This window comes from Carcharhinus amblyrhynchos, chromosome 25 (assembly GCF_965287045.1).
Source record: "Carcharhinus amblyrhynchos chromosome 25, sCarAmb.v2.hapA, whole genome shotgun sequence".
Taxonomy (NCBI): Eukaryota; Metazoa; Chordata; class Chondrichthyes; order Carcharhiniformes; family Carcharhinidae; genus Carcharhinus; species Carcharhinus amblyrhynchos.
The window spans coordinates 43284685-43309645 of NC_137348.1; the positions used below are offsets into that span (position 1 = coordinate 43284685).

At 50.7% G+C, this 24961-nt stretch overlaps 1 protein-coding gene across 1 annotated transcript; it reads right to left on the reverse strand.

Moving 5' to 3' along the window:
- Positions 1-2425: 2425 nt before the first annotated feature.
- Positions 2426-23782, reverse strand: LOC145358231 (UDP-N-acetylhexosamine pyrophosphorylase-like protein 1). Its single transcript, XM_080212069.1, has 9 exons — positions 23462-23782; positions 21683-21887; positions 21149-21324; positions 16001-16173; positions 14805-14998; positions 12672-12812; positions 9592-9780; positions 7716-7782; positions 2426-3631 (listed from the first exon to the last, which is right to left on the reverse strand). Exons 1-9 carry the CDS (start codon positions 23733-23735, stop codon positions 3542-3544), a joined length of 1509 nt encoding a protein of 502 aa, XP_080068195.1. The 5' UTR covers positions 23736-23782; the 3' UTR covers positions 2426-3541.
- Between the last annotated feature and the right edge of the window lie 1179 nt (positions 23783-24961).

The window sequence follows — 24961 nt, forward strand, 5'->3', positions numbered from 1 at the left end:
CTAGGGGGCACAGGTTTAGGGTGTGAGGGGCAAGGTTTAAAGGAGATGTACGAGGCAGATTTTTTTTTTACACAGAGAGTAGTGGGTGCCTGAAACTCGTTGCTGGGGGAGGTAGTGGAAGCGGATACGATAGTGACTTTTAAGGGGCATCTTGACAAGTTTATGAATAGGATGGGAATAGAGGGATATGGTCCCTGGAAGGGTTTTAGTTAAGTCGGGCAGCATGGTCAGTGCAGGCTTGGAGGGCTGAAGGGCCTGTTCCTGTGCTGTAATTTTCTTTGTTCTTTGTATTAGAATAGCTAAATAGCTCAAATAGCCCAGAATAATTAATCCTAGATTTTAATAATTGTTGACTGCATCTAAAAAAGAATTGTCCTTATTATACATGGAGTATAGCGAAGATTCACCCGGCTAATTAGCAGGATAACAGGTCCATTATATGAGGAGAGACTAGGTTAGGATTAAGTTAGGAGAGGAGATCTCCTAGAAACTTATAAAATTCCAGCAGGGTTAAACAGTCTGTCATGTGGGACCTTGTCAAACATCTTGCTAAAATCCATGTAGACAACATCCACTGCCCTATGGTCATTCATCCTCTTGGTCACTTCCTCAAAGAATTCAATCAAATTTGCAAGGCATGACCTTTCCTTAACAAAGCCACGCCAACTATCCTTCAGCAAAGATGTTTCCAATGGCAGGGAATCCAGCACTAGGGATCATAGTTTGAGGATAAGAGGTAAACCTTTTAGAACTGAGGTGAGGGGAGATGTCTTCACCCAGAGAGTGGTGAATGTGTGGAATTCACTACCACAGAAAGTAGTTGCGGCCAACATGTGTGATTTCAAGAAGAAATTACCACTTGGGTCTAAAGGGATATGGGGAAGGGTTCACGAAGGGGTGCAAAGAAAATGCCAAACAATTATATGCCAGTTACTCTTAACGGTGGGCAAATTGTTAGAATCAGTCCTGAAAGATAAACTGTCACGTTGAAAGACATGAACTAATTGGGGATGATCAGCATGGATTTCTTAAGGAAAAGTCATGTCTTACAAACTTGATTGAATTCTTTAAAGAAGTGACAAGGAGGATCGATGAGGGTAGTGAGTGGATGTTGTCTACATGGACTTTAGCAAGGTGTTTAATAAGGTCCCACAGGTAGATTGGTCAAAAAATAAAAGCCCATGGGATACAGGGTAATGTGGCAAACTGGATAAAAAGTTGGCTTGGTAACAGGAAACAAAGGGTAATGGCCGATAGCTGCCCTTGCGAATGGAAAGCTGTTACAGGTGATGCTCCACAGGGCTGTGTTGGGACCCTTGCAGTGTGCGTTATATATTAAAATGATTTGAACTTGAATGTGGAGGCCACAATTGGGAAAATTGCAGATGACACAAAGGTTGGCTGTGTGGTGGAGGTGGTTTGGGGTTGTTTTCATAGAACTTCACCACCATCATAGAATCCCTACAGTACAGAAAGAGGCCATTTGGCCCAACGAGTCTGCACCAACCACAATCCCATTTCCCTACATGTTTACCCACTAATCCCTCTAACTTATGCATCTCAGGACACTAAGGACAATTTTTTAGCATGGCCAACCAATCTAACCTGCACATCTTTGGACTGTGGGAGGAAACTGGAGCACCCGGAGGAAACCCACACAGACACGAGGAGAATGTGCAAACTCCACACAGACAGTGACCCGAGCCAGGAATCCTGTTCCTTGGAACAGAGAAGGCTGAGAGGTGACATGGTCTCTCCTTATAGCTCAAATGCTCCATCTCAGGAGGTATTGCTGTCCCCTCCCCGTCCCCCACTCCCACTGCATCCTTGTCCTCCCTTTGCTCACACCCCCTGCACCCTCCCACTCCATCACGACTGTGCCCCTCGTCCCTGCCTCACTCCTGCTCTCACCACTGACCCTATGCTCCTGCTCCCTTTCCCTCAATCCCCACCCCTGCTCCTTCCCCCTTCCATACGCCTACCCCCTCTCACCGCCTCATTCCATGCTCCCAAACCCTCCTCGCTCTGCACGAGCAGTCTTACCCACTCTCCTGCCCCCCTCTCCTCACCCCACTTCACCACCCTCACACATTCCTCATTCCACACCCTGGCTCCACTCACCTTGCTGTCCTTCCCATCTCACCTCAATCTGCACCCCCGTTCTCACCTTCATTCCATGATCCCTCACACTTAAGCCTCCCCCCTCCCCCCACTGGTCTACCCTTCCGTCCCCCCAAACCGGTCTCCCCATTCCCCTCCCCCACGCTCTCTGCAGCTGTTTTTACTCCTCTCCAGGCTGACGAAAGAAGGTGGTTAAGGTTTGACAATGGTTAAGGTGTCGCTAAGACAGAAAGAGGCAATTGCTTTTGAAGGGAGCCTCGTGAGAATGTCAGCCTGGAGATCATTAGCAGGGCCTGAAAGGCACTTTATATTGAATAACTGAGGTTACCTGCTTTATTGAAGTAAATACAGAGTCACACACAAATACAGTAACACTGATTGACCACACCCTCAGATCACCAGGGATCACTGACCATTTCGATGATTGGAGGGAGCACAGACAGAGCAGCAAGGAGGCACCGGGACTGAAACCTTACACAATATTTGAGGTTGTATTTAAGGCACGCTCGCTATCTCAGGGATGGGATAGCGACAATCATTAAACATGGCGACTCTAACAGCCACCTTCACCTGCTCCACAAACAGCTCGATTCCACATCAGGGGAACCTATCATCTCCACCGCGCAGTGCTGGGGGTGACCCGGGGGGAGGTGACCCCCCTTTTCCTGATGTGCTGGGGGTGACCCAGGAGGAGAACGAGAGGTGGTCCTATTGAAACATATAAGATTCGCGGGGTGGGGGGGGTTGACAGAGTGGATTTGAAGAAGATGCTCCCCCTCAACCCCTACCCCTGCAGCCGACGGGAGAGTCTAGAATGAGGGAGATTGCGACAGGAAATTGGGGGGGAGGTGGGGTTCAGATTGAGATGAGGAAGAACTTTTTTATTGCGAGGATGTGGCTCAGGCCCCACCCACACCTGGGGGGGGGTTGGGCCCACACCCGGGGGGGCCTGGGCTCCACGCACACCCTGGGGGGGCCTGTGCTGATACATCCTTGTGCTTGAGGGGAATTGAAGATGGTGATTGGAAAGTTCTGAGTTTTGAGATGAAAGAACAGTCACACACTCGTACTGACCAGTGAAGCGATTCGGTGGGGTAATGGTCAATTGCTGTTGCCACTATATTGTGGAGAGTTGTGAGGGTTGGAGTGTGATCAGTGATTCCCTCTTGCCCCCTGACTGGTGTTCCCGGGATCCCATGGACTAGTCTGGGTGTACTCTGAGTGAGTGGGTAGCTGAGCACAGTTGGTCCTATCCGGGTCTGGGTAAGGTCCAGTCTTATTTAACGGATAAAGCCACAGTCACACATTCAAAGTCTGGGTAAAAATCGATAATCCTTTTTATAAATTGACTATCAAAATAAAGGCACTTGATCCAGTTGTATATCTAAAATCCCTTCATTGGTAAGCGAGGCTGTTTCTCTCACTGGCCCTGCCCCAGTGCAGCCACTGTTTTCTCAGTGAGTAGCAACGGAGAATGGAACTCCTGATCCCGCAGGTACTTCTCCAAACCCTGCAAACAGAGGAAACCAGGATCAGAGCAGCTCACTCAGCGCACACACACAGTCCAAACCTCTATCGCAGCAAACCCAGTCTCATCGTCTAGCCGAGACTCAGCCTGAACCCAGGCAGCATCTGAAAACCACCATTCATCAGGGTACAGAACACAAGCCACACGGAACTGGACTTGCCAGTGCTGTGGAATCATTCAGTAATGTATTGGAAGGAGGCCATTTGGCCCATCGTATCTGTGCAGGTTGTTTGAAAGAGCTATCCTATCATTGTTTATAAAACATTGAGGGGAATAGATAGGGTGGATTCTCGGAAGCTATTTCCCAGGGCTGAAATGGTCGCTATGAGAGGACACAGGTTTAAGGTGCTGGGGGGCAGGTACAGAGGAGATGTTAGGGGTAAGTTTTTCACTCAGAGGGTGGTGAGTGAGTGGAATCGGCTGCTGTCGGTGGTGGTAGAGGTGAACTCGCTGGGGTCTTTTAAAAGACTCCTGGATGAGTACGTGGGATTTAATGGGATTGAGGGTTATAGATAGGCCTGGTAGGTATGGATAGGATCGGCGCAATTTGTGGGCCGAAGGGCCTGTTTGTGCTGTAGTGTTCTATGTTCTATTCCCATTGCCACACTCTTTCCCCAGAGCCTGTGTTTGTCTGCCTTTCAAATCCAATTTCCTTTTGAAAGTTATGACTGAATTTGCTTCCTCTGTCCTTTCAGACAGAACATTCCAGATCACAACTTCCTGCATTAAAGAAAGCTTTCCTGGTATTTACTCAGGTTCCTGTACCAGCCACCTTTAAATCTCTTTCCTCTGGTTATCTGTAAGCCTTCCCCCGCTGTCAGTGAAGTTTCTTTATCAAAACCGTTCACATTTTTGTACATCTTCATTAAATCTCCTTTTCACTTTACCGTTTCAGTGAGAACAAATCCAGTTTTTCTTGCCCCTGAAGACTTACAGCACAGTTACAGCACAGAAAGTGGCCATTCAGCCCCTTAGGTTTCTGCTCACTCTGCCAGAGAGTAATTGACTTTATCGTTCAGATATTCAGAAAATTCACAATGTACAGCACTGAAAGTGGCCATTCTGTCCATCGTCTCTGTGCTGGCTGAGAAACAAGCCATCCCAGCCCAACTGGCACAAGATGCAAATCCAGATTCCTTTTTACTGAGTTGAGGATTTCTGCCTCTCCTCCCCTTTCAGACAATGAGTTCCAGACCCCCCCCCGCACATCCTCTGGGTGAAAACATTTTCCTCACCTCCCTCTAATCTCTCCACCATAACCTCATGCCCCAAGTCACTGAGTTATCTGCTAAGGCAAACAGCACCTTCCCATCCACTCTATCCAGGCCTCTCACAATGTTGTACCAATCAAATCTCCCCTCAGCCTCCTCTGCTCCAAGGACAATTCCAGCCTTTCCAATCTTTCCTCATAGCTGCAATTTTCCAGTTCTGGCAACATCAAGGGGTAACTGGGATTAATTTAAGGGTTTTTTTAAAAAAAAGCAGCATGGACAAGTTGGGCCGAAGGGCCTGTTTCCATGCTGTAAACCTCCATGACTCTATCTCCTCTGTACCCTCTCCAATGGAATTCTTTCTGTAATGAGGTGACTGGAACTGCACACAGTGCTCTAGCTGTGACCTAACTAATGTTTTATTTAGTTCCAGCATGATCTCCCTGCTCTTATATTCTGTGCCTTGGCTAATAAATGAAAGGATTCCATTTGCCTTCTTAACCACATCAACCTGTCCTGCTACCTTCAGGGATCTGTGGACATTCACTCCAAGGTCTCTCACTTCCTCTACACCTCTCAGTATTCCCCTATTTACTGTGTGATCCTTTGACCTCCCCAAATGTATCACCTCACACTTCTGCAGGCTGGATTTCATTTCCACTTTCACCCACCTGAACAGTCCATTGATATCTCCCTGCTGTCTACAGCTATCCTCCTCATTAACTACTGTCTGGCCAACTGTTGTGTTGTCTGCAACGCCCTCTCACATTCCCTACATTGAAGTCTCTGCCTCCATTTCAGCAAATCTCATCTGCACCCACTCCAAACCTTTGGTGCCCAGAATTGGTCACAGTCCAGCAGCTGGGACCTATACAAGTGTACCTTTAGCATAAATTATTTTCTTTTGCAATGTGCGTCTTTTCATAAAGTGAAGCAGCCGAATGCTTTCAAATGCTCTCTCATATTCACAAACACCCTAGGCTTTTGAAAATGGCACCATGTAGTTAATATCACCACTCCTCATTCTTCATCCACACAAACCCCTTCTCACTTTAACCCCATGTCTACGTTCTCCTGAGCTCGGATTCTTCTCCCTACATTTCTGAATTGTGTATCATTGCAAACTTTCAGGTTAAGCTCTGTGAACCTGTATCAAGGTTATTAAAGATGTATCAAAAAGAACAGTGATCTTACAGTTCAAACTGAGAGATGGAAACCTCACACCCTGGGTGAGCTCCAGGATATGGTTTAGCCTGTACTGCACACAACCCCCATGATTAATTCAGAGAGTTTTAACAATTCATTCTCGGTTCCGGACATCACTGGCTAGACCAGCATATATTACTCAACCCTAATTGTCCTTCAGAAGGTGTGGCGAGCTGCCTCCTTGAACCACTGCAGTCCATGCAGTGTAGGTACACCCCACAGTGCTGTTAGGGAAATGATTCCTGGATTTTGACTCAGCGACAGTGAAGGAACTGTGATATACTTCCAAGTCAGCATGGTGAGTAACTCAGAGAGTCACCTCCAAGTGGTGGTGTTCCCACGTATCTGCTGCTCTTGTCCTTCTACGTGGTAGTGGGTTTAAAAGGTGCTGCCCGAGGGGCCTGGCTGAGTTTCTGTATTGTGTCTTGTAGATGGTACACAGGGCTGCTACTGAGTGTCGATTTTGGGGGGAGTGGATGTTTGTGGACGTGATGCCAATCAAGTGGGCTGCTTTGGCCTAGATGGTGTCAAGATTCTTGAAAGTTGTTGGAACAAGTGGAGAGTATTCCAACACACTCCTGACTTGTGCCTGTAGCTAATGCAAGACAGTCAGGGGGTGAGTTACTCGCAGGATTCCCAGCCCCTGGCCTGCTTTTACAAAGTAATAAGTCTCACAACACCAGGTTAAAGTCCAACAGGTTTATTTGGTAGCAAACACCACTAGCTTTCGGAGCGCTGCTCCTTCATCAGGTGCGAGGGAGTTCTGTTCACAAACAGGGCATATAAAGACACAAACTCCATTTATAGGATAATGATTGGAATGCGAGTCTTTACAGCTAATTAAGGCTGAAAGGTGCAGACAATGTGAGTGAGAGAGGGTTAAGCGCAGGTTAAAGAGATGTGTATTACATAAGAACATAAGAAATAGGAGCAGGAGTAGGCCACCCAGCCCTTCGAGCCTGCCCCGCCATTCAATAAGATCATGGCTGATCTGTCATGTCTCAGTTCCACTTTCCCGCCCTCTCCCCATAACCCTTAATCCCCTCTCTTATCAAAAACCCATCAACCCGCGTCTTAAAAATATTTAGCGAGGCAGCCTCCACCACTTCAACGGGCAGAGAATTCCAGAGATTCACCACCCTTTGAGTGAAGATGTGTATTGACTCCAGACAGTACAGTAAGTGAGGTTTTGCAAACCCAGGCAAGTCACAGGGGTTACAGATAGTGTGACATGAACCCAAGATCCCGGTTGAGGCCATCCTCATGCAAGCGGAACTTGGCTATCAGTCTCTGCTCAGCAACTCTGCACTGTCGAGTATCATGAAGGCCTTTAAGACTCGATTACCTGTAAAGACTTTATTCTGTAAATTGAGTTTGTGTCTCTATATGCCCTGTTTGTGAACAGAACTCCCTCGCACCTGATGAAGGAGCAGCGCTCCGAAAGCTAGTGGTGTTTGCTACCAAATAAACCTGTTGGACTTTAACCTGGTGTTGTGAGACTTCTTACTGTGTTTACCCCAGTCCAACGCCGGCATCTCCACATCATGACTACCATCGACACTGCTGTTGCATGGCTGGTCCACTTGTGTTTCTGGTCAACAGTAACTGTCAAGATGTTGATAGGTTCTGAAGCCATCTCATTCACCTACCTCTCCTTCACAAGAGACGAGTGGAGAGATCTCACAGACTGCAGGCGGTTCCTCTGTCCCCTGACACCTGCAGAAACACACAGCATTTCAGGAGCAGTATCGCCCTTGTATCCAAACTCTGTTTTCATCAATTCCCCACTCTGGGTAAAATGCCAGTGTGTCGCCTCTGCTTCCTTCACAGCCTCCCCGTGTCAAAATCAAGACCTCTTCCGTCACTCATTCTAATGTTTCTCTCCCAACCAACAACCTGCATTTATATAGCATCTTCACTGGGGTGTTAACAAACACAACTTAACCTCAGACCACATAAAGAGAATTGGTACAGATGATCAAAAACTCATTCTAAGAGGTTAGTATGAAGGAACATCTTAGAGGTAAGTGGGCAGCACACTGCTTAGCAGTGCTGCCTCCCAGCAACAGGGACCCGGGTCCAATTCCTGGCTTGGGTCACTGTGGGGAGTCTGCATGTTCTCCCCGTGTCTGCGTGGGTTTCCTCCGGGTGGCTCGGTTTCCACCCAGTCTGAAAGACGTGCTGGTTGAGTGCACTGACTATGCTAAATTCTCCCTCAGTGTACCCGAGCAGGCACTGGAGTCTGGTGATTTGGGGATTTTCACAGTAACTTCATTGCAGTGTTAATGTAAGCCTACTTGTGGCACTGATAGATAAAAACTGGGAGGTTGAGAGACAGAGACGTAAGGAGGGAACTGCAGAGCTCAGGATCTTGGCTGCCAATGGTGGAGTGAGTGAAATCCAACTGCTCAATTTGCCAGAATTGTCGAAATGCAGATTTTTCAAAGGGTACAGGAAGGATAGTGAGGGAGATCTCCTCGAGTCTTAGACATGAAACTGTCCATCTCTCAGCATTCTCCCCCTCCATTCCTTTTACAATTTTTAGGAAATTAAACTTGATGCTTCTTTTAAAAGGATTGTGATTTTACTCGTCTTCCCTCTAGACTCTCCCTATTCCCCCAGTCCCCACCCAGCACCTCAGTTTGAATTTGGGGTCACTTGCTGGTCAGCACATGGGCACGTGCGGCGGGCCGGGGGGGGGGGTAATGAGCTTTCTTAGCTGGACCTCATCTGACCCTCGTACAGCTTCACTGAAAGTCTGCCACCGAGCCCCACTGTCATCCCCATCACGTATTCCCAGGATGGAGAGCCCTGTTCTCACACCAACCTCCCGGGGGCCTCTACAAACTCAGATGAGCAATGTCAGAGTTGTACAGTGCAGAAAAGGGCCATTTCCCGCTCCCCCCGACCCTGCCCCTGCCCCATTACCCCCCCCCACAGCCTGCCCCCTCCCCATCACCCTGACCCTGATCCCTCCCCTGATGCTGCCCCCTCCCAGCCACCCCGTCCCCGCCCCCTCCCCATCACCTCCCCGTCTCTCCAACCCTGCCCCTCCCCTCGACCCTACTGATCTAACCTGTCCACATCCCTCTGCAGATACTATGTCAACCTCACCGCTTGCCTTCCTATCTATTTTTGTGTCATCCACAAGCTTGGCAATAGAACATTCACTTCCCTCATCCAAATCATTAATATATATTGTAAATAAATAGATGAGATAAGATAAGGTTTAGTTTAGTCTTAATTTCAAAAGGAGAGTGAATGAATTCTCGGTGTCCAGGCCGGTATTATCCTTCAAACATCATTAAAATATACCCGGTCATTATCACATTCCTGCCTCTGGGATCTTGCTGTGCTAAGAATTGGCTGCCACATTTCCTACATCACAACACTGACTCTGTGAAGCGGTTTAAGATGTCCTGAGGTTGTCCAAGGTGCTAGTGTTACACAGCTTTTCCTTTCATTGCTGTGTATACAGCCCTATCTGTTACTCAGCCAGGAACACAAATCAATTCAGGAACCTACTGGTTGAGGGGTGGGATCCGGTTGTTCCTCTGATCCAGGAAGTGAGCTCCAGCCTGCACTGCCCAGCGATAGTGCTGCCACAACAGGGCTTGCCGTGCACTGGTGGGGGTATCTTTGCTCCCAGCCTTGTCTGCATTCTTCAGAGGAGAGAATTCATCCTCCCTCAGCACCTCAAACACAACAAACTTCCTGCATAGGAACACATCAACACCATCAGCAAACCAGCACAGCTTTCACCTGGAGAACTGACAGCAACTTCTGGGCAGATTTAACCAATGGGAGCAGAGTGCAGGGACTGGGATTAACCAATGGGAGCAGAGTGCAGGGAGTGGGATTAACCAATGGGAGCAGAGTGCAGGGAGTGGGATTAACCAATGGGAGCAGAGTGCAGGGAGTGGGGTTAACCAATGGGAGCAGAGTGCAGGGAGTGGGATTAACCAATGGGAGCAGAGTGCAGGGAGTGGGATTAACCAATGGGAGCAGAGTGCAGGGAGTGGGATTAACCAATGGGAGCAGAGTGCAGGGAGTGGGATTAACCAATGGAAGCAGAGTGCAGGGAGTGGGATTAACCAATGGGAGCAGAGTGCAGGGAGTGGGATTAACCAATGGGAGCAGAGTGCAGGGAGTGGGATTAACCAATGGGAGCAGAGTGCAGGGAGTGGGATTAACCAATGGGAGCAGAGTGCAGGGAGTGGGATTAACCAATGGGAGCAGAGTGCAGGGAGTGGGATTAACCAATGGGAGCACAGTGTGATATTCTGACATGGTCACCCCATCCCACACACCAAATGCAGAGTGCGGACAGTCACCTTCACTGAGGAACCCATCCAGCTCCAGCCTCCACTGAGATATCAACCCATCAACTTCACCAGGATTTGAACAAAGAAAATTACAGCCCTTCGGCCCCTCCAAGCCTGCACTGACCATGCTGCCCGACTTAACTAAAACCCCCTACCATTCCGGGCACCATATCCCTCTATTCCCATCTTATTCACGTACTTGTCAAGACGCCCCTTAAAAGTCACTACTGTATCCACTTCCACTACCTCCCCTGGCAACGAGTTCCAGGCACCCAAATCTGTATAAAAAACCTGCCTCATACATCTCCTTTAAACATTACCCCTCGCACCTTAAACCTGTGCCCCCTAGTAATTGGCTCTCCCACCCTGGGAAAAAGCTTCTGACTATCCACTCTGTCTATGCCCCTCATAACCTTGTAGACTTCTATCAGGTCTCCCCTCAACCTTCGTCGCTCCAGTGAGAACAAACCAAGTTCCTCCAACTTCTCCTCATAGCTAATGCCCTCCATACCAGGCAACATCCTGGTAAATCTTTTCTGTACCCTCTCCAAAGCCTCCACCTCCTTCTGGTAGTGTGGTGACCAGAATTGAATATTATATTTCAAGTGCGGCCCAACTAAGGTTTTATAAAGCTGCAACATGATTTGCCAATTTTTAAACTCAATACCCCAGCCGATGAAGGCAAGCCGTATGCCTTCTTGACTACCTTCTCCACCTGCAAAGCCACTTTCAATGACCTGTGTACCGGTACACCCAGATCCCTCTGCCTATCAATACTCTTAAGGTTCTGCCATTTGTTGTATATTTCCTATCTGTATTAAACCTTCCAAAATGCATTACCTCACATTTGTCTGGATTAAACTCCATCTGCCATTTCTCCGCCCAAGTCTCCAACTGATCTATATACTGCTATATCCTCTGATGGTCCTCATCGCTATTCGCAAATCCACCAACCTTTGTGTCGTCCGCAAACTTACTAATCAATCCAGTTACGTTTTTCTCCAAATCATTGATACATATTGCAAACAACAAAGGTCCCAGAACTGATCCCTGAGGAGTACCATTTGTCTCAGCCCTCCATTCAGAAACACTCCCTTCCACTGCTACCCTCTGTCTTCTTTGACTGAGCCAGTTTTTTATCCACCTTGCCAGCTCACCTCTGATCCCATGCGACTTCACCTTTTGCACCAGTCTGCCGTGAGGGATCTTGTCAAAGGCCTTATTGAAGTCCATGTAGACAACATCCACTGCCCTACCCTCATCAATCATCTTCATCACTTCCTCGAAAAACTCGATCAAGTTCATGAGACACGACCTCCCCTTCACAAAACCATGTTGCCTCTCACTAATACATCCACTCATTTCCAAGTAGGAATAAATCCTGTCTTGAAGAATCCTCTCCAATAATTTCCCTACCACTGATGTAAGGCTCATTGGCCTGTAATTACCTGGATTATTCTTGCTACCGTTCTTAAACAAAGGAACAACATTGGCTATTCTCCAATCCTCTGGGACCTCCCCTGTAGCCAGTGAGGATACAAAGATTTCTCTCAAGGCCTCCCTTGTCTGTCTCAGTATTCTGGGGTATATCCCATCAGGCCCTGGGGACTTGTCTACCTTGATATTTCTCAAGAATACCTCCTCCTTTTTGAACTCAACATGACTCAAATATCTACACATCCTTTCCCAGGTTCATCATCCACCAAGTCCTTCTCTTTGATGAATACTGACGCAAAGTACTCATTTAATACCTCGCCCATTTCCTCTGGCTCCACACACAGATTCCCTCCCCCACCCTTGGGTGGGCCAACCCTCTCCCCGGCTACCCTCTTGCTCTTTATGCTTCCAGTTCGGCCTCTAGCTGCAGGAGGGGCAGTCAGCATGGATACCATCTTCCCCTCACTGGGTACTCCCTGCCCACTGGTTGAATCCATTCCATGACTCCCTGCCTCTGTATTTGCTGAAAAGCTCTCACATCCCAATCCCTCCCAATTCTAACCAAGTGTCAGCGAGCTGAAACATTAACTCTCCCTCCACAGACGCTGCCTGACTCGGGAGGCATTTCCAGCATTTTTATTTCTATTTCAGAATTCCGGTATCTTGCCTTTGAGAGTTTCTCCCGCGCTGTCTCTGGGCCGGTGCAGTAAAGAGCTGTTCCTGAACCAACTGATTGGCAACACTGCAAACTCCTCAGGAGTTCCTCCACCAGAGGGAAACCTCAAGGAAAGGGAAGTACAGCTGAGCGAGGTTGCAGCAGATCGTCTGACTCAATATACTCACTTGGAAAACTGAAAAACATCAAAAACAAACTTCTCCATCTTGATGCCGTTGGGTGTCTCTGGTTTCACAACATTTCCTTTCTCATCAACGTGAGGAATCTTCTTCACAGCCACGTGAAGCTTCAGCTGAGGTTCAAACTCTCTGTAGGAAATGAAAAGAATGAAGAGACTGAGAAGGCCATGCAACCCATCCTGTCAGTGCTGAAGGAGGTACCCAGTTTGTGTCATTCGCCTGCTCTCTCTCCGCAGCCCTGTCATCGTTCCACTTTTCAAGCATTAGTCTAATTCCCTGTTAAAAATTCCAATACAGTCTCTGCAGGTAATACATTCCAGATAGTAATTCACCGCAAAGAATTCCTCATCTCCCCACTGCGTTTAGTTCCTGCCTCGCTAGCACATGTTTCTCTCTATCAAAAAGCATTGCAATTTAAAACTCCATTACATGACCTCATAACCTCCTGCTCCAAGAACAACCTCAAATGCTGTTTATATGACACACACAATGTGAACCCATCTCACTCATCACCCAGCAATAGGTTTGGGTGTTGGATTCAGGAACAGTTCCTGATGGATAAGCGCCTGGGTCAGGCAGCACCGATTAGGAGGTTCACTATCACCTTCTCAAGGGGCAATTAGGGATGAGAAATTATTAACAGGATCGCTACAATACAGAAAGAGCCATTCATCCCATTGAGTCTGCACTGACAACAATCCCACCCAGGCCTTATCCCCATAACCCCACATACTTCCCTGCTAGCCCCCCTGGCACCAAGGGCTAATTTTCTTTAGCGTGGCCAATCAACCTAACCTGCACATCTGTGGCCTATGGGAGGAAACCCCGCACACACACCGGGAGAACATGCAAACCCCACACCGACAAGTGACCCAAGGCCAGATATTCGTTAGAAAGAAGGCGGCTAAGAGGGGACCTTAGTGAAACATATAAAATGATTAGAGGTTTAGATAGGGTGGACAGTGATAGCCTTTTTCCTCGGATGGAGAAAGCTAGCACGAGGGGGCATGGCTTTAAATTAAGGGGGGGTAGTTATAGGACGGATGTCAGGGGTAGGTTCTTTACCCAGCGGGTGGTGAGGGATTGGAATGCCCTGCCTGCTGCAGTTGTAAATGCGCCTAGTTTGGGGGCGTTTAAGAGATCTGTGGATAGGTTTATGGATGGAAAGGGATTGATTAGGTTAGAGGGTCATTGCTTTTTAATTGGTCGGCGCAACATCGTGGGCCGAAGGGCCTGTTCTGCGCTGTAATGTCCTAGGTTCTATAAATGTTGTCATTTCCAACACCCCACAAACAAATTAAAAAGAACTGGTTTCTGACATCCGCAGCAATTCCTGTCAGTGCTGACAGGGAAAGGAGTGAATGGTTTAAAGTGATGACTGAGCTGTGATAAAGATGCAAGTTGATTAATTTAATCTCTTACTGAAAGTAGAAATGGACCTTACACCATAAGATGATATTGGGTGAGTCCCTTTAAGTGCAAAGATTTTAAACAATCTTATCTACTATTGACATTGACCTTCTGGCAACGTGCAAAACTGACTGACAAACTACCTGATAGAGATGGCATAGAGGATAATATAATTCTGATTACAGATTAACAGGCAGAGGATGAAGGTCATTTCTCCACATTGAATTAGATATTGGAGAGGCAGGAGAGCGGTACTGCAGTGGAACTGAGCTCCAAGTGTTTTCACACAACGGCACAAGGGGCAACGGATAGACAGGAAACAGGAAGGGGTTGTCAAAGATAGATACTTGAGGGACAACACAGGGAATGGAAGAGAAGCCACCCCAGGTCAATCCCTGGCTACCACAGACTCTAAGTGTGGAATCAGAACAGTCCACTCCCCACACTGAATACTGATGGAGGACCAACAGTGCCTAAGTAAATAAACATGGCCTAACAAAAAAGATGGTCACGTATTTGGGAGCAGCAGATCTACAGGCATGCATTAGGGAATAGCAAGAAGGGGCGGGGGGGCAGGTGGGCATGAAAGGGGGAGGGGTCCAGGGGGGTGAAACGGGGAGCAGGGCAAAAGCGGGGGGAGGGGGGGGTGCCAATGATTGGAGAGCCATGGGGTGGCACTCAAATACACACGTAAGTGTTAATAAGTCTTACTCTGTCACAGATTTGAGGAACTCCACAGTGAAGAAGTGGTTGCAGATGTTGCCAGCGTTGAAGGTCAGTTGTCCATCAGCATTCCTCTGCTCCACAGTCTCCTGGCTCACCTCACTGTACTCCACAACCTGGTAGATACCATCCACACGACACACCACCCCAACTGGCTCAGTGGGGTAAGCCTTCTCAACCACCTGTGGACACAATGGAGCAAAAGGGTAAAGGCACAGAGAGAACATTCATCACCTCTGGGACTTGCACTCAGAGGGCTGTCACCTGCTCCAAGATAGGGCCAAGAGGGCAGTGTCTCAGCTCAAATACTCTAATACTCGCGACACTACACCAAGCCCAGAGCATGCACATTGAGCAGAATGCAGAGCAAGCTTCACTAGGCTATATTCAGCATTTAGACAATGATTGGCTTGAAAGGGAAAGTTGTCCAATCCCAACACCAATATCTATCTTTCAAAGGCCAAGTTCAAATAGGCACGCAGCATTGTAAACTTCATAATGCCCCCTCTCCTTTTGTTGCTGTATATTTCTATGAATAATGGGGTTTTCTTCTTGGGAACTGTGCTTAAGTTAATGGGCCAAAAAAATACACCATAACCAGAAAATGCTGGAAAATCTCAGCAGGTCTGACAGTATCTGTGGAGAGAACACAGAGCCAATGATGACCCTTTACCCAGCCTTTCCTGTTTCTGAATCAGATTTCAGCACCCACACATTTGTTTTTATCCCAGTGCATCATAACCAGGACTGATCCCATCCTCAGGCAATATTTGTAGTCAGTCTTTTCAAATCAAGGAGACTTTGGCCAGCTGGAGGCTGGGGAGGGATATGGCTAAAGTTAGGGCAGGGCCTGGCCAGAGCGGGGCAGGTCTGGGATCCAGCTGCAGGGGGAGCGGGGCAGGCTAGGACCTGGCTGTAAGGGGAGCGGGGCCAGGCTGAGCCCTGGCTGTGGGGTGGGATGTGGGGCAGCTCCTAGCCGCGGGAGGGCAAGGCAAGAGCGGAGCAGGGTCTGATAAGTTTGGGGAAGAGTCACCTATTGTCTATTAATATTGACACGCTGGGCGGATATTTACAAGCACCTCACGGTGGACGGACATTTAGAGGGACCTCACGCTGGGCTCCAGCAGCAACACAAATCTCTCACGCTTGCCCTGGTTTTCAGCACAGCAGAGTGAAAGGCTGACCTTGGCTCCACAATCCGCTCCCTTCTCCACACAGAAACCAATGAAGACAGGGTCCGCCATCTTCACCAGGATGTTGTCCACACAGTACACGTGAACAAAGCGAATGCCGCGGCGGTCCATGTCCTCCAGAATCTTGTTGTTAGTCAGAGCTCGATAGAGACCACCGTTGCCATCTGTCAGAGACACAGGATACACACAGCCTGAAAGCACAGCTCCAGACTCAGCCCCAACCTCTGCCCAGTCCCCAACAGCCCCCCCCCCCATACCCACCGAGCCCCCAACCCCCCTACACCCACCCAGTCCCCAACCCCCCCACGCCCATCCAGTACCCCCTCCTACCTGCACCCATCCACCCATCCCCCACCCCGCACCCACCCACCCCTCCCCGCGCCCACCCACCCATCCCTCCCCGCGCCCACCCAGTTCCCCACCCCACCCCGCGCCCACCCAGTTCCCCACCCCACCCCGCGCCCACCCAGTCCCCCACCCCACCCCGCGCCCACCCAGTCCCCCACCCCACCCCGCGCCCACCCAGTCCCCCACCCCTCCCCGCGCCCACCCAGTCCCCCACCCCACCCTGCGCCCACCCAGTCCCCCACCCCGCGCCCACCCATCCCCCACCCCACCCCGCGCCCACCCATCCCCCACCCCACCCCGCGCCCACCCATCCCCCACCCCGCGCCCACCCATCCCCCACCCCACCCCGCGCCCACCCATCCCCCACCCCACCCCGCGCCCACCCATCCCCCACCCCACCCCGCGCCCACCCATCCCCCGCCCACCCCGCGCCCACCCATCCCCCACCCCTCCCCGCGCCCACCCATCCCCCACCCCGCGCCCACCCATCCCCCACCCCGCGCCCACCCATCCCCCACCCCACCCCGCGCCCACCCATCCCCCACCCCACCCCGCGCCCACCCATCCCCCACCCCTCCCCGCGCCCACCCAGCCCCCCACCCCTCCCCGCACCCACCCAGCCCCCCACCCCTCCCCGCACCCACCCAGTCCCCCACCCCTCCCCGCACCCACCCATCCCCCACCCCTCCCCACACCCACCCAGTCACCACGCCTCCCCACACCCACCCAGCCCCCAGCACTCCCCACACCCACCCAGCCCCCAGCACTCCCCACACCCACCCAGCCCCCAGCACTCCCCACACCCACCCAGCCCCCAGCACTCCCCACACCCACCCAGCCCCCAGCACTCCCCACACCCACCCAGCCCTCCAACACCCACACCCATCCTCCCAGCCCCATTCCCACCTCCCTGCACCCATCCAGCCCCCACATCCACACCACCTCCACTCCATTCGTACCCACCAGCCCCCACACCCACCCGGTCCCGCTCCCCTCTGCACCCACCCAACCTCCACCCCTCCCGCATCCACCCAGGCCCTACTCCACCCACCCCACACCTCCCCTGCACCCACCCAGCCCCCACCAAGTCAGTTCCCAGCCCCCACATCTCCCACTCAATGTGATCTACTTCAATAATTTTCCTGCGCTATTCCCATATTCAGCAATGTTTTGCAGATGGAGAAATCTTCTATTCTCTGTCTCGAATGTACTCGACAACTTAACCTTTCACAGCACTCAGGGTGGAGAATTACAAAGGCTCCCACCTTCTGAGTAAAGAAATTCCCTCTCATCTCATCTTAGATGCTTGGATGAGAAAGCAGATGAGGATGTGGGAGCTGGGAAGATGGTACAGGAGGGAGGGTGTTCGATTCCTGGCAGATTGGGACTGGTTCTACAGGAAGTGGGGCCCATACAGACTGGATAGGTTGCATCCACAGAGCTAAGATCATGGGAGTGATTTGCAGGTGGTAACGGTGAGCATGGTCCTGAGAGATTTCATCCCCATGAGAAAATTGATGCACTGGTTTTAATTTGCCCCAGATTCAGGAGAGGTCCCATTAGATTGGATGATGGTATTATTCAAAAAGGGAGGGAGATAGAAAGCAGGGCACAGAGCAGTTAGAAACTATTGTTAAAAGGTGATAGCAGCTGACTTGGGTAAGTCCAAGGAAATCAGGTAGAATCAACATGATTTTGTAAAGAGAAATCAACTTGTGTGGTTTATTTGAGTGAATACTGGGGATGATGGGGAGCCAGTGGATGTACTGTAAAGATTGGCTGGCATACAGGAAGCAGAGAGTACATACAAATGGGTCTTTTTCTAGTTAGCAAGATATGATGATTGGTATGCCACCGGGATCAGTGCTGGAAACTTAACTATTTACTATTTATATAAATAACTCAGAGAAAGGGATTGAAGGGATCGTTATCAAGTTTGCTGGTGACACAAAGATGGGTAGGTAAGTAAATTGCGAAGAAGAGGTTACAAAGGGACATAAAGAAGTTTAACAAATGGGCAAAAATCTGGTAAATGGAGTTAAATTGGGCATTATAATGTGAAACTGTCTATTTTGCAGGAAGAACGGAAAGAAAGCTTAATATCTAAGTGGCGAGAGATTACAGAGCTCTAAAGTCTGAAGGGATCTGGGTGTCCTAGTGCATGAATCACAAAAGGCTGGTATACAGGCACAGCAAATAATTAGGAAAGCTAATAGAATATTGTTTGTTGTGAAGGGAATGGATTACAAAAGTAGGGAGGTTATGTTTCAATTGTTCAGGGTATTGGCGAGACCATATCTGGGATATTATGTACAGTGTTAGTCTCCTTATTTAAGAAAATACATTGGAAGCAGTTCAGAGAAGGTTTACCAGCCTCTCGTGTAGGGCTGACTAACAATCTTGTAAAAGAATCCAAAGGGAAAAGTGAACATAGAATCCCTGTAGTGCAGAAAGATGCCATTCGACCCATCGAGTCTGCACCAACTCTCTGAAAGAGCATCCCACCCAGATCCTCCCCTTCACCCTATCCCCATAACCCCATGCATTTACCATGGCTAAATCATCTAACCTATACATCTCTGGTCACTAAGAACATGGCCAATCTACCTAACCTGCACATCTTCAGAGTGTGGGAGGAAACCAGAGCACCTGGAGGATACCCACGTAGACAAGGGGAGAATCATAGAACCCTACAGTGCAGAAAGAGGCCCTTCGGCCCATCTTCGGCCAATCAACCACCAAGTGTGGTCGGTGCATGAGTCTGCACCCACCACAATCCCACCCAGGCTCTGCCCCCATATCCCTACATATTTTACCCGCTAATCCCTCTAACCTAATGTGCAGATTCCACACAGACAATAACCCAAAGCCAGATTTGGACCCAGGTCCCTGGCACTAAGTTGTAGCAATGCTAATCACTGTGCCACCATGCCTTACTACAATGTTATAGAGGTTTTCATTAAGTTTGAAAACAATGTATTTGAATCCAAAACTAGGGTCTTCTATCTAACCAAAGGAAGCTATGAAGAAAAGTTGGCAGTGGTGGATTGAGGAAAACACATTAAAGGATATGATGGTAGACAGGCAATGGCTCGGATTCAAAAGATTAATATACATGGTTAACAACAAACGTACAGTCCTTTCAGGTACAAAAGCCCAACAGGAAAAGTGAGTCAAAGTTGATGATTGTATTAGATCAAAGGAAGAGGCTTATAAAGTTGCTGTAAAAATAGGATTGGGAGAACTGTGGAATTCAGCAAAGGAGAAATTGAGGGAAAGAGAGAATAACAAATGAATGTAAACTGGCAAAAAACACAAAAAGCTTCTACAGATAGGTAAAAAGGATTAGCAAAGACAAACATAGTTTAATTACAGGCAGAGGCAAGTGAAAGGATAACGAAGTGGTGAAATAGCAGAGAAGCAAAATAATTACCTTGTGTCTGTCTTCATGGAGGAAGATACAAGAAATCTCCCAGAAATAATAGCGAACCAAGGCACTAGAAAGAACGAGGAACTGGTGGAAATTAGTATTAGTACAAAAGTAATATTGAAGAAACAATGGGACAAGGTCGATGAATCCCCAGGACCCAATAGCCTGTGGAGATAGCGGATGCATCTTTCAAAATTGGAATGGTTCTTGCAGATTGGAAGGTGGCAAATGTAACCCCACTGTTTAGGAAGGGAGGGAGAGAGAAGGGAGGGAGAGAGAAAACAGGGAAACACAGATCTATTAGAGTATCAGTAGTAGGGAAAATAGTAGAACCCATTATAAAGACACGGGTTGATGGGTTTTTGACAAGCGAGGGGATTAAGGGTTATGGAGAGAGGGCGGGAATGTGGAACTGAGGCACGACAGATCAGCCATGATCTTATTGAATGGCGGGGCAGGCTCGAAGGGCTAGATGGCCTACTCCTGCTCCTATTTCTTATGTTCTTATGTAAAGAATGTGATAACTGGACACAGAAAATAATGATCTGATTGAGCAGAGTCAGCGTGGGTTTATAAAGGGTAACATGTTTGAATGTTGCTAGAGTTTTTTTGAGGATGTTACTAACAGAATAGGGAAGGGGGAACCAGTGGATATTTGAATTTTCAGCAGGCTTTAAATAAGGTGTCACATAGGAGGTTAGTAAATACAATTAGATTGCTTGGGATAGGTGGTGATATTCAGGCATGGATTATAGATTTGCTTAAGACAGAAAACAGTGTACAAATAAATGGTTTTCTCTCAGGACGGCAGGCTCAGACTGCTGGGGTTCTGCAAGGATCAGTACTTGAACCTCTACTGTTCACTATATCAATGTGGGAACCAAATGTAATATTTCCAAACTCGTGGGAGACACAAAACTAGGTGAGAATGTGCTGTGAGGAAAGTGCAAAGAGGCTTCAAGGGATTTGGACAGACTTAGTGAATCGCTCAAGTCATTTCATGGAGAAAAGAGGTTTTTGGTTGGGGGAACAGGTGCGCAGAGTATTTGTTAAAATGCTGAGAGATTGAGAAATGATGTTTTAAGGGAGAGGGAGTTGTTGTTGTCAGTCACTGCAAACTAATATGTAATGGAACAAGAGGAGCACAGAATCAGCAATGGAGCGGTGACCGTAGACATGGTTACAGCCAGGCACCACAACCGGCATGAGTACTCTGCTGAATGATGAGGGAGCAGCGACAGATCACAATACTGAGCTGTACACACTGCCAGGGAATCGGGCTGTGGGGATAAACTCTCTCTTTGTACTGGAATAGGAGCTCCGAGGGGGGAAAACTAGTTATTTTAAACAATGGCGCCAACCTGGAGCCATGGCAATCTTCCCTTTCTGTTCCAGAATGATTTTCCCACTGAAGTCAACAGCTGGCAGCATCTGCTGTTCAAACATGATGATATTGGACTTGAGCAGACCAAAGTAGTTGTTCTGAGTGAAGAATTTCTCTGTGGGTTCCAACGTGAATTCGCTGGTCATAATGTACCTAGAGATGGCAGAGAAATGGCACTGTCAATGCTGACCACTCACCGTGACTGACAGGTACTGGTGTCCACACGCGCACACTGACTGTATCAGCCAAACCCTTCCTCCCTACCCACCCCCCCTTCACCAGCCCATACCCCCAGGGGCACACACCCCACACCCACCCCCCGGGGCACACACCCCACGCGCCTGTGGATTATACAAGATTAACATAACATCTTTGTTCATGTACTCTATTGCCCTGATTAAGGTGATATAGGATTCTATGTTCCCGAATGGTCCTGCTGTCTTCCTGTGCTGGCAACCAGGTACATAAAGGAAATGTCAGGCGCTACTCCAGATAGCTGACAGATACTCACCAAGGAATTGTGCATTGCTTGCCGAGTTTTTCCTCAGCTAACTGCTGGACTTTACCAATGCGCTCTGCCTGGATTTGGTAAAGGGTTTTCCCACTCGGCAGCCCAACATCATACATTCCCTTAGGATAGGGCACACCCAGCCGTGTGCCCTGCCCGCCAGCCAACAGCAGAACAGCCACCTGATTCTGAGAGATCGCATGGAAACCTAAAACAGAAGGACACGTGGTAAACCAGCAGCTACAGTGGAGAGTACCCCAATGTTATACAGTAATAGACCCCTCTCCACCTATATAAAATAATGAGGGGCACAGATCAGCTAGGTAATCAACATCTTTTCCCAAAGATAGGGGAGTCTAAAACTAGACAGCATAGGTTTAAGGTCAGAGGTACAAAAGGGTCAAGAAGGGCAATTTTTTCCCCCCCCACACAGTGAGTGTCTGGAACAAGCTGCCAGAGACAGTAGTAGAGGTGGGGACAATCTTATCTTTTAAGAAGCATTTAGACAGTTGCATGGGTACGATGGGTATAGAAGGATAGGAGCATAGAGGCTAAAAAAAGATGGCATGGACAAGTTGGGCCGAAGGGGCTGTTTCCATGCTGTAAACTTCTATGAACACACTGCACCCCAGTGTTATACAGTGACAGACCCGTACCCACCAGAGCTGTACTGCAATGTTCAGGTGACAGGCCTATTCCCACCAGTACTGTACCCCAATGTTATACAGTAACAGACCCGTCCCCACCGTAGACAAGTAGGGCAGAAGGGGAGATGGTGGTGGTGGGCTATGCGGGAGGGGGGGGGGCTATGCGGGGAAGTGGTGGATGCGTGTGGGGTGTGCGCGATCCTCTCACAACCCAGGGGTGGGGGGGGGGTGCTGGTGTGTGTGGCGGGGGGGGGGGGAGGGTTGAGGGGTGTGTGTGGCGGGGGGGGGGGGGGGTGTGTGTGGGAGGGGGGTGGGGGGTGTGTGTGGGGGGGTTGGGGGGGTGTGTGTGGGAGGGTTGGGGGGAGTGTGTGTCTGTGGGGGGGGCGGGGGGAGTGTGTCTGTGGGGGGGGCGGGGGGGAGTGTGTCTGTGGGGGGGGCGGGGGGTGTGTGTGTCTGTGGGGGGGTGGGGGGAGTGTGTGTCTGTGGGGGGGGCAGGGGGTGTGTGTCTGTGGGGGGGGCAGGGGGTGTGTGTCTGTGGGGGGGCGGGGGGTGTGTGTCTGTGGGGGGGCGGGGGGTGTGTGTCTGTGGGGGGGCGGGGGGTGTGTGTCTGTGGGGGGCAGGGGGTGTGTGTCTGTGGGGGGCAGGGGGTGTGTGTCTGTGGGGGGGGTGGGGGGAGTGTCTGTCTGTGGGGGGAGGGGGCGGGGGGAGTGTGTGTCTGTGGGGGGAGGGGGCGGGGGGAGTGTGTGTCTGTGGGGGGAGGGGGCGGGGGGAGTGTGTGTCTGCGGGGGGGGTGGGGGGAGTGTGTGTCTGCGGGGGGAGGGGGCGGGGGGAGTGTGTGTCTGCGGGGTGAGTGTGTGTCTGTGGAGGGGGGGGTGGGGGGAGTGTGTGTCTGTGGGGGGGGGGGGGAAGTGTGTGTCGGTGGGGGGAGTCTGTGTCTGTGGGGGGGGTGGGGGGAGTGTGTGATCCTCTCACAGCCCGGGGGGAGGGGTTGTGGTGGCGGGGGGGGGGGGGGAGGGGTTGTTGTGGCGGGGGGAGGGGGTGAATCGCTGCCGCTTCCTGTTGACTCTCAGTCACAAGACTGTGGGTCAGCTCCTGTCCCAGAGAGAGGCCGCTACCCCCCCGGGGATCCCCTCACCGCGCTCTCTCCAGCTCCTCAGGCTCTCGCTCGGGCTGCGGGTTGAGCTGCCGGTCGCCTCCGGGGGTAGAGGCTCCATGCGGCCCGGTCTGGATGCGGTGTGGCGGTGCCGGGCCCGGCCTGCCTCCTCACAGTGAGCCCGGAGCTCAGCCGGCTCCAGCGCCTCCAGGCTGCCCGCCAGTAATCGCTGCTCCGCCGATGACAGCTGCTCCCAGAACCGCAGCACCTCCGGCTGGCCCGCCTCAGCCAGGAACTCCGCGAGAGGCCGAGGCATCGCGGCCTAGACCGGGGACACAGAGCGCGGGCCCCCGGGGAAACCGAGCCCCACCGTCGGGGCAACAAACTGACCGCCACCGCGCATGGGGGCGGGGCCTGGAGCTGGGGGCGGGGCCAGGCACGGAGGCGGGGTCTGGAGCAGGGGGCGTGGTCTAGTGCAGAGGGAGCAGACTCAGGGGCGGGGCCGGGGCCTGGAGAAGGGGCGGAGCAGGCGCAGGGGGCGTGGTCTGGCGCTGGCGGCGGGGCCTAGCGCAGTGGGCAGTCTGGGGGCGGGGCCGGGCTCAGGGGGCGGGGCCTGAAGCAGGATTGGGGGGGGCCGGCGCATTGGGCGTGGTCTGACGCAGGCGGTGTGGTCCAGCTCGGGGGCGGGGCAGCCTCAGGCGCAGGGGCGGGGTCTGACAGGGGGCGGAGTATGGCACAGGGGCGGGGCCAGGCGCAGGGGGCGTGGTCTGGGTCAGCGGGGCTGGGGCTAAAGGAGGAAGTGCTGGAAGATCTCAGCAGGTCTGACAGCACTTGTGGTCATGATGTGGAGATACCGGCTTTGAACTGGGGAAGCATGGTAAGAAGCCTCACAACACCAGGTTAAAGTCCAGCTGGTTTATTTGGCAGCACTAGCTTTCGGAGCGCTGCTCCTTCCTCAGGTGAGTGGGAGATCTATTCACAAACAGGGCAATATAAAGACACAAACTCCATTTACACAATAACTGTTGGAATGTTCCCTAGGCAGGAGTGTTCCCTTCCAGTCAGGGAACACCTCAGCGGTCACAGGCATTCGGCCTCTGATCTGCGGGTAAGCGTTCTCCAAGGCGGCCTTCACAACACCCGACAGCGCAGAGTCGCTGAGCAGAGACATAAGAACATAAGAAATAGGAGCAGGAGTAGGCCATCTAGCCCTTCGAGCCTGCCCCGCCATTCCATAAGATCATGGCTGATCTGTCGCTGCTCAGTTCCACATTCCCGCCCTCTCCCCATAACCCTTAATCCCCTCGCTTATCAAAAACCCATCAACCCGCGTCTTAAATATATTTAGCGAGGCAGCCTTCACCACTTCAACGGGCAGAGAATTCCAGAGATTCACCACCCTTTGAGTGAAGAAGTTCCTCCTCAACTCTGTTCTAAACCACCCCCCCTTTATCTTGAGGCTGTGCCCCCTAGTCCTACTGTCCTTCCTGAGCGGGAAGAGCCTCTCCACCTCTATCCTATCCATCCCATTCATCATCTTAT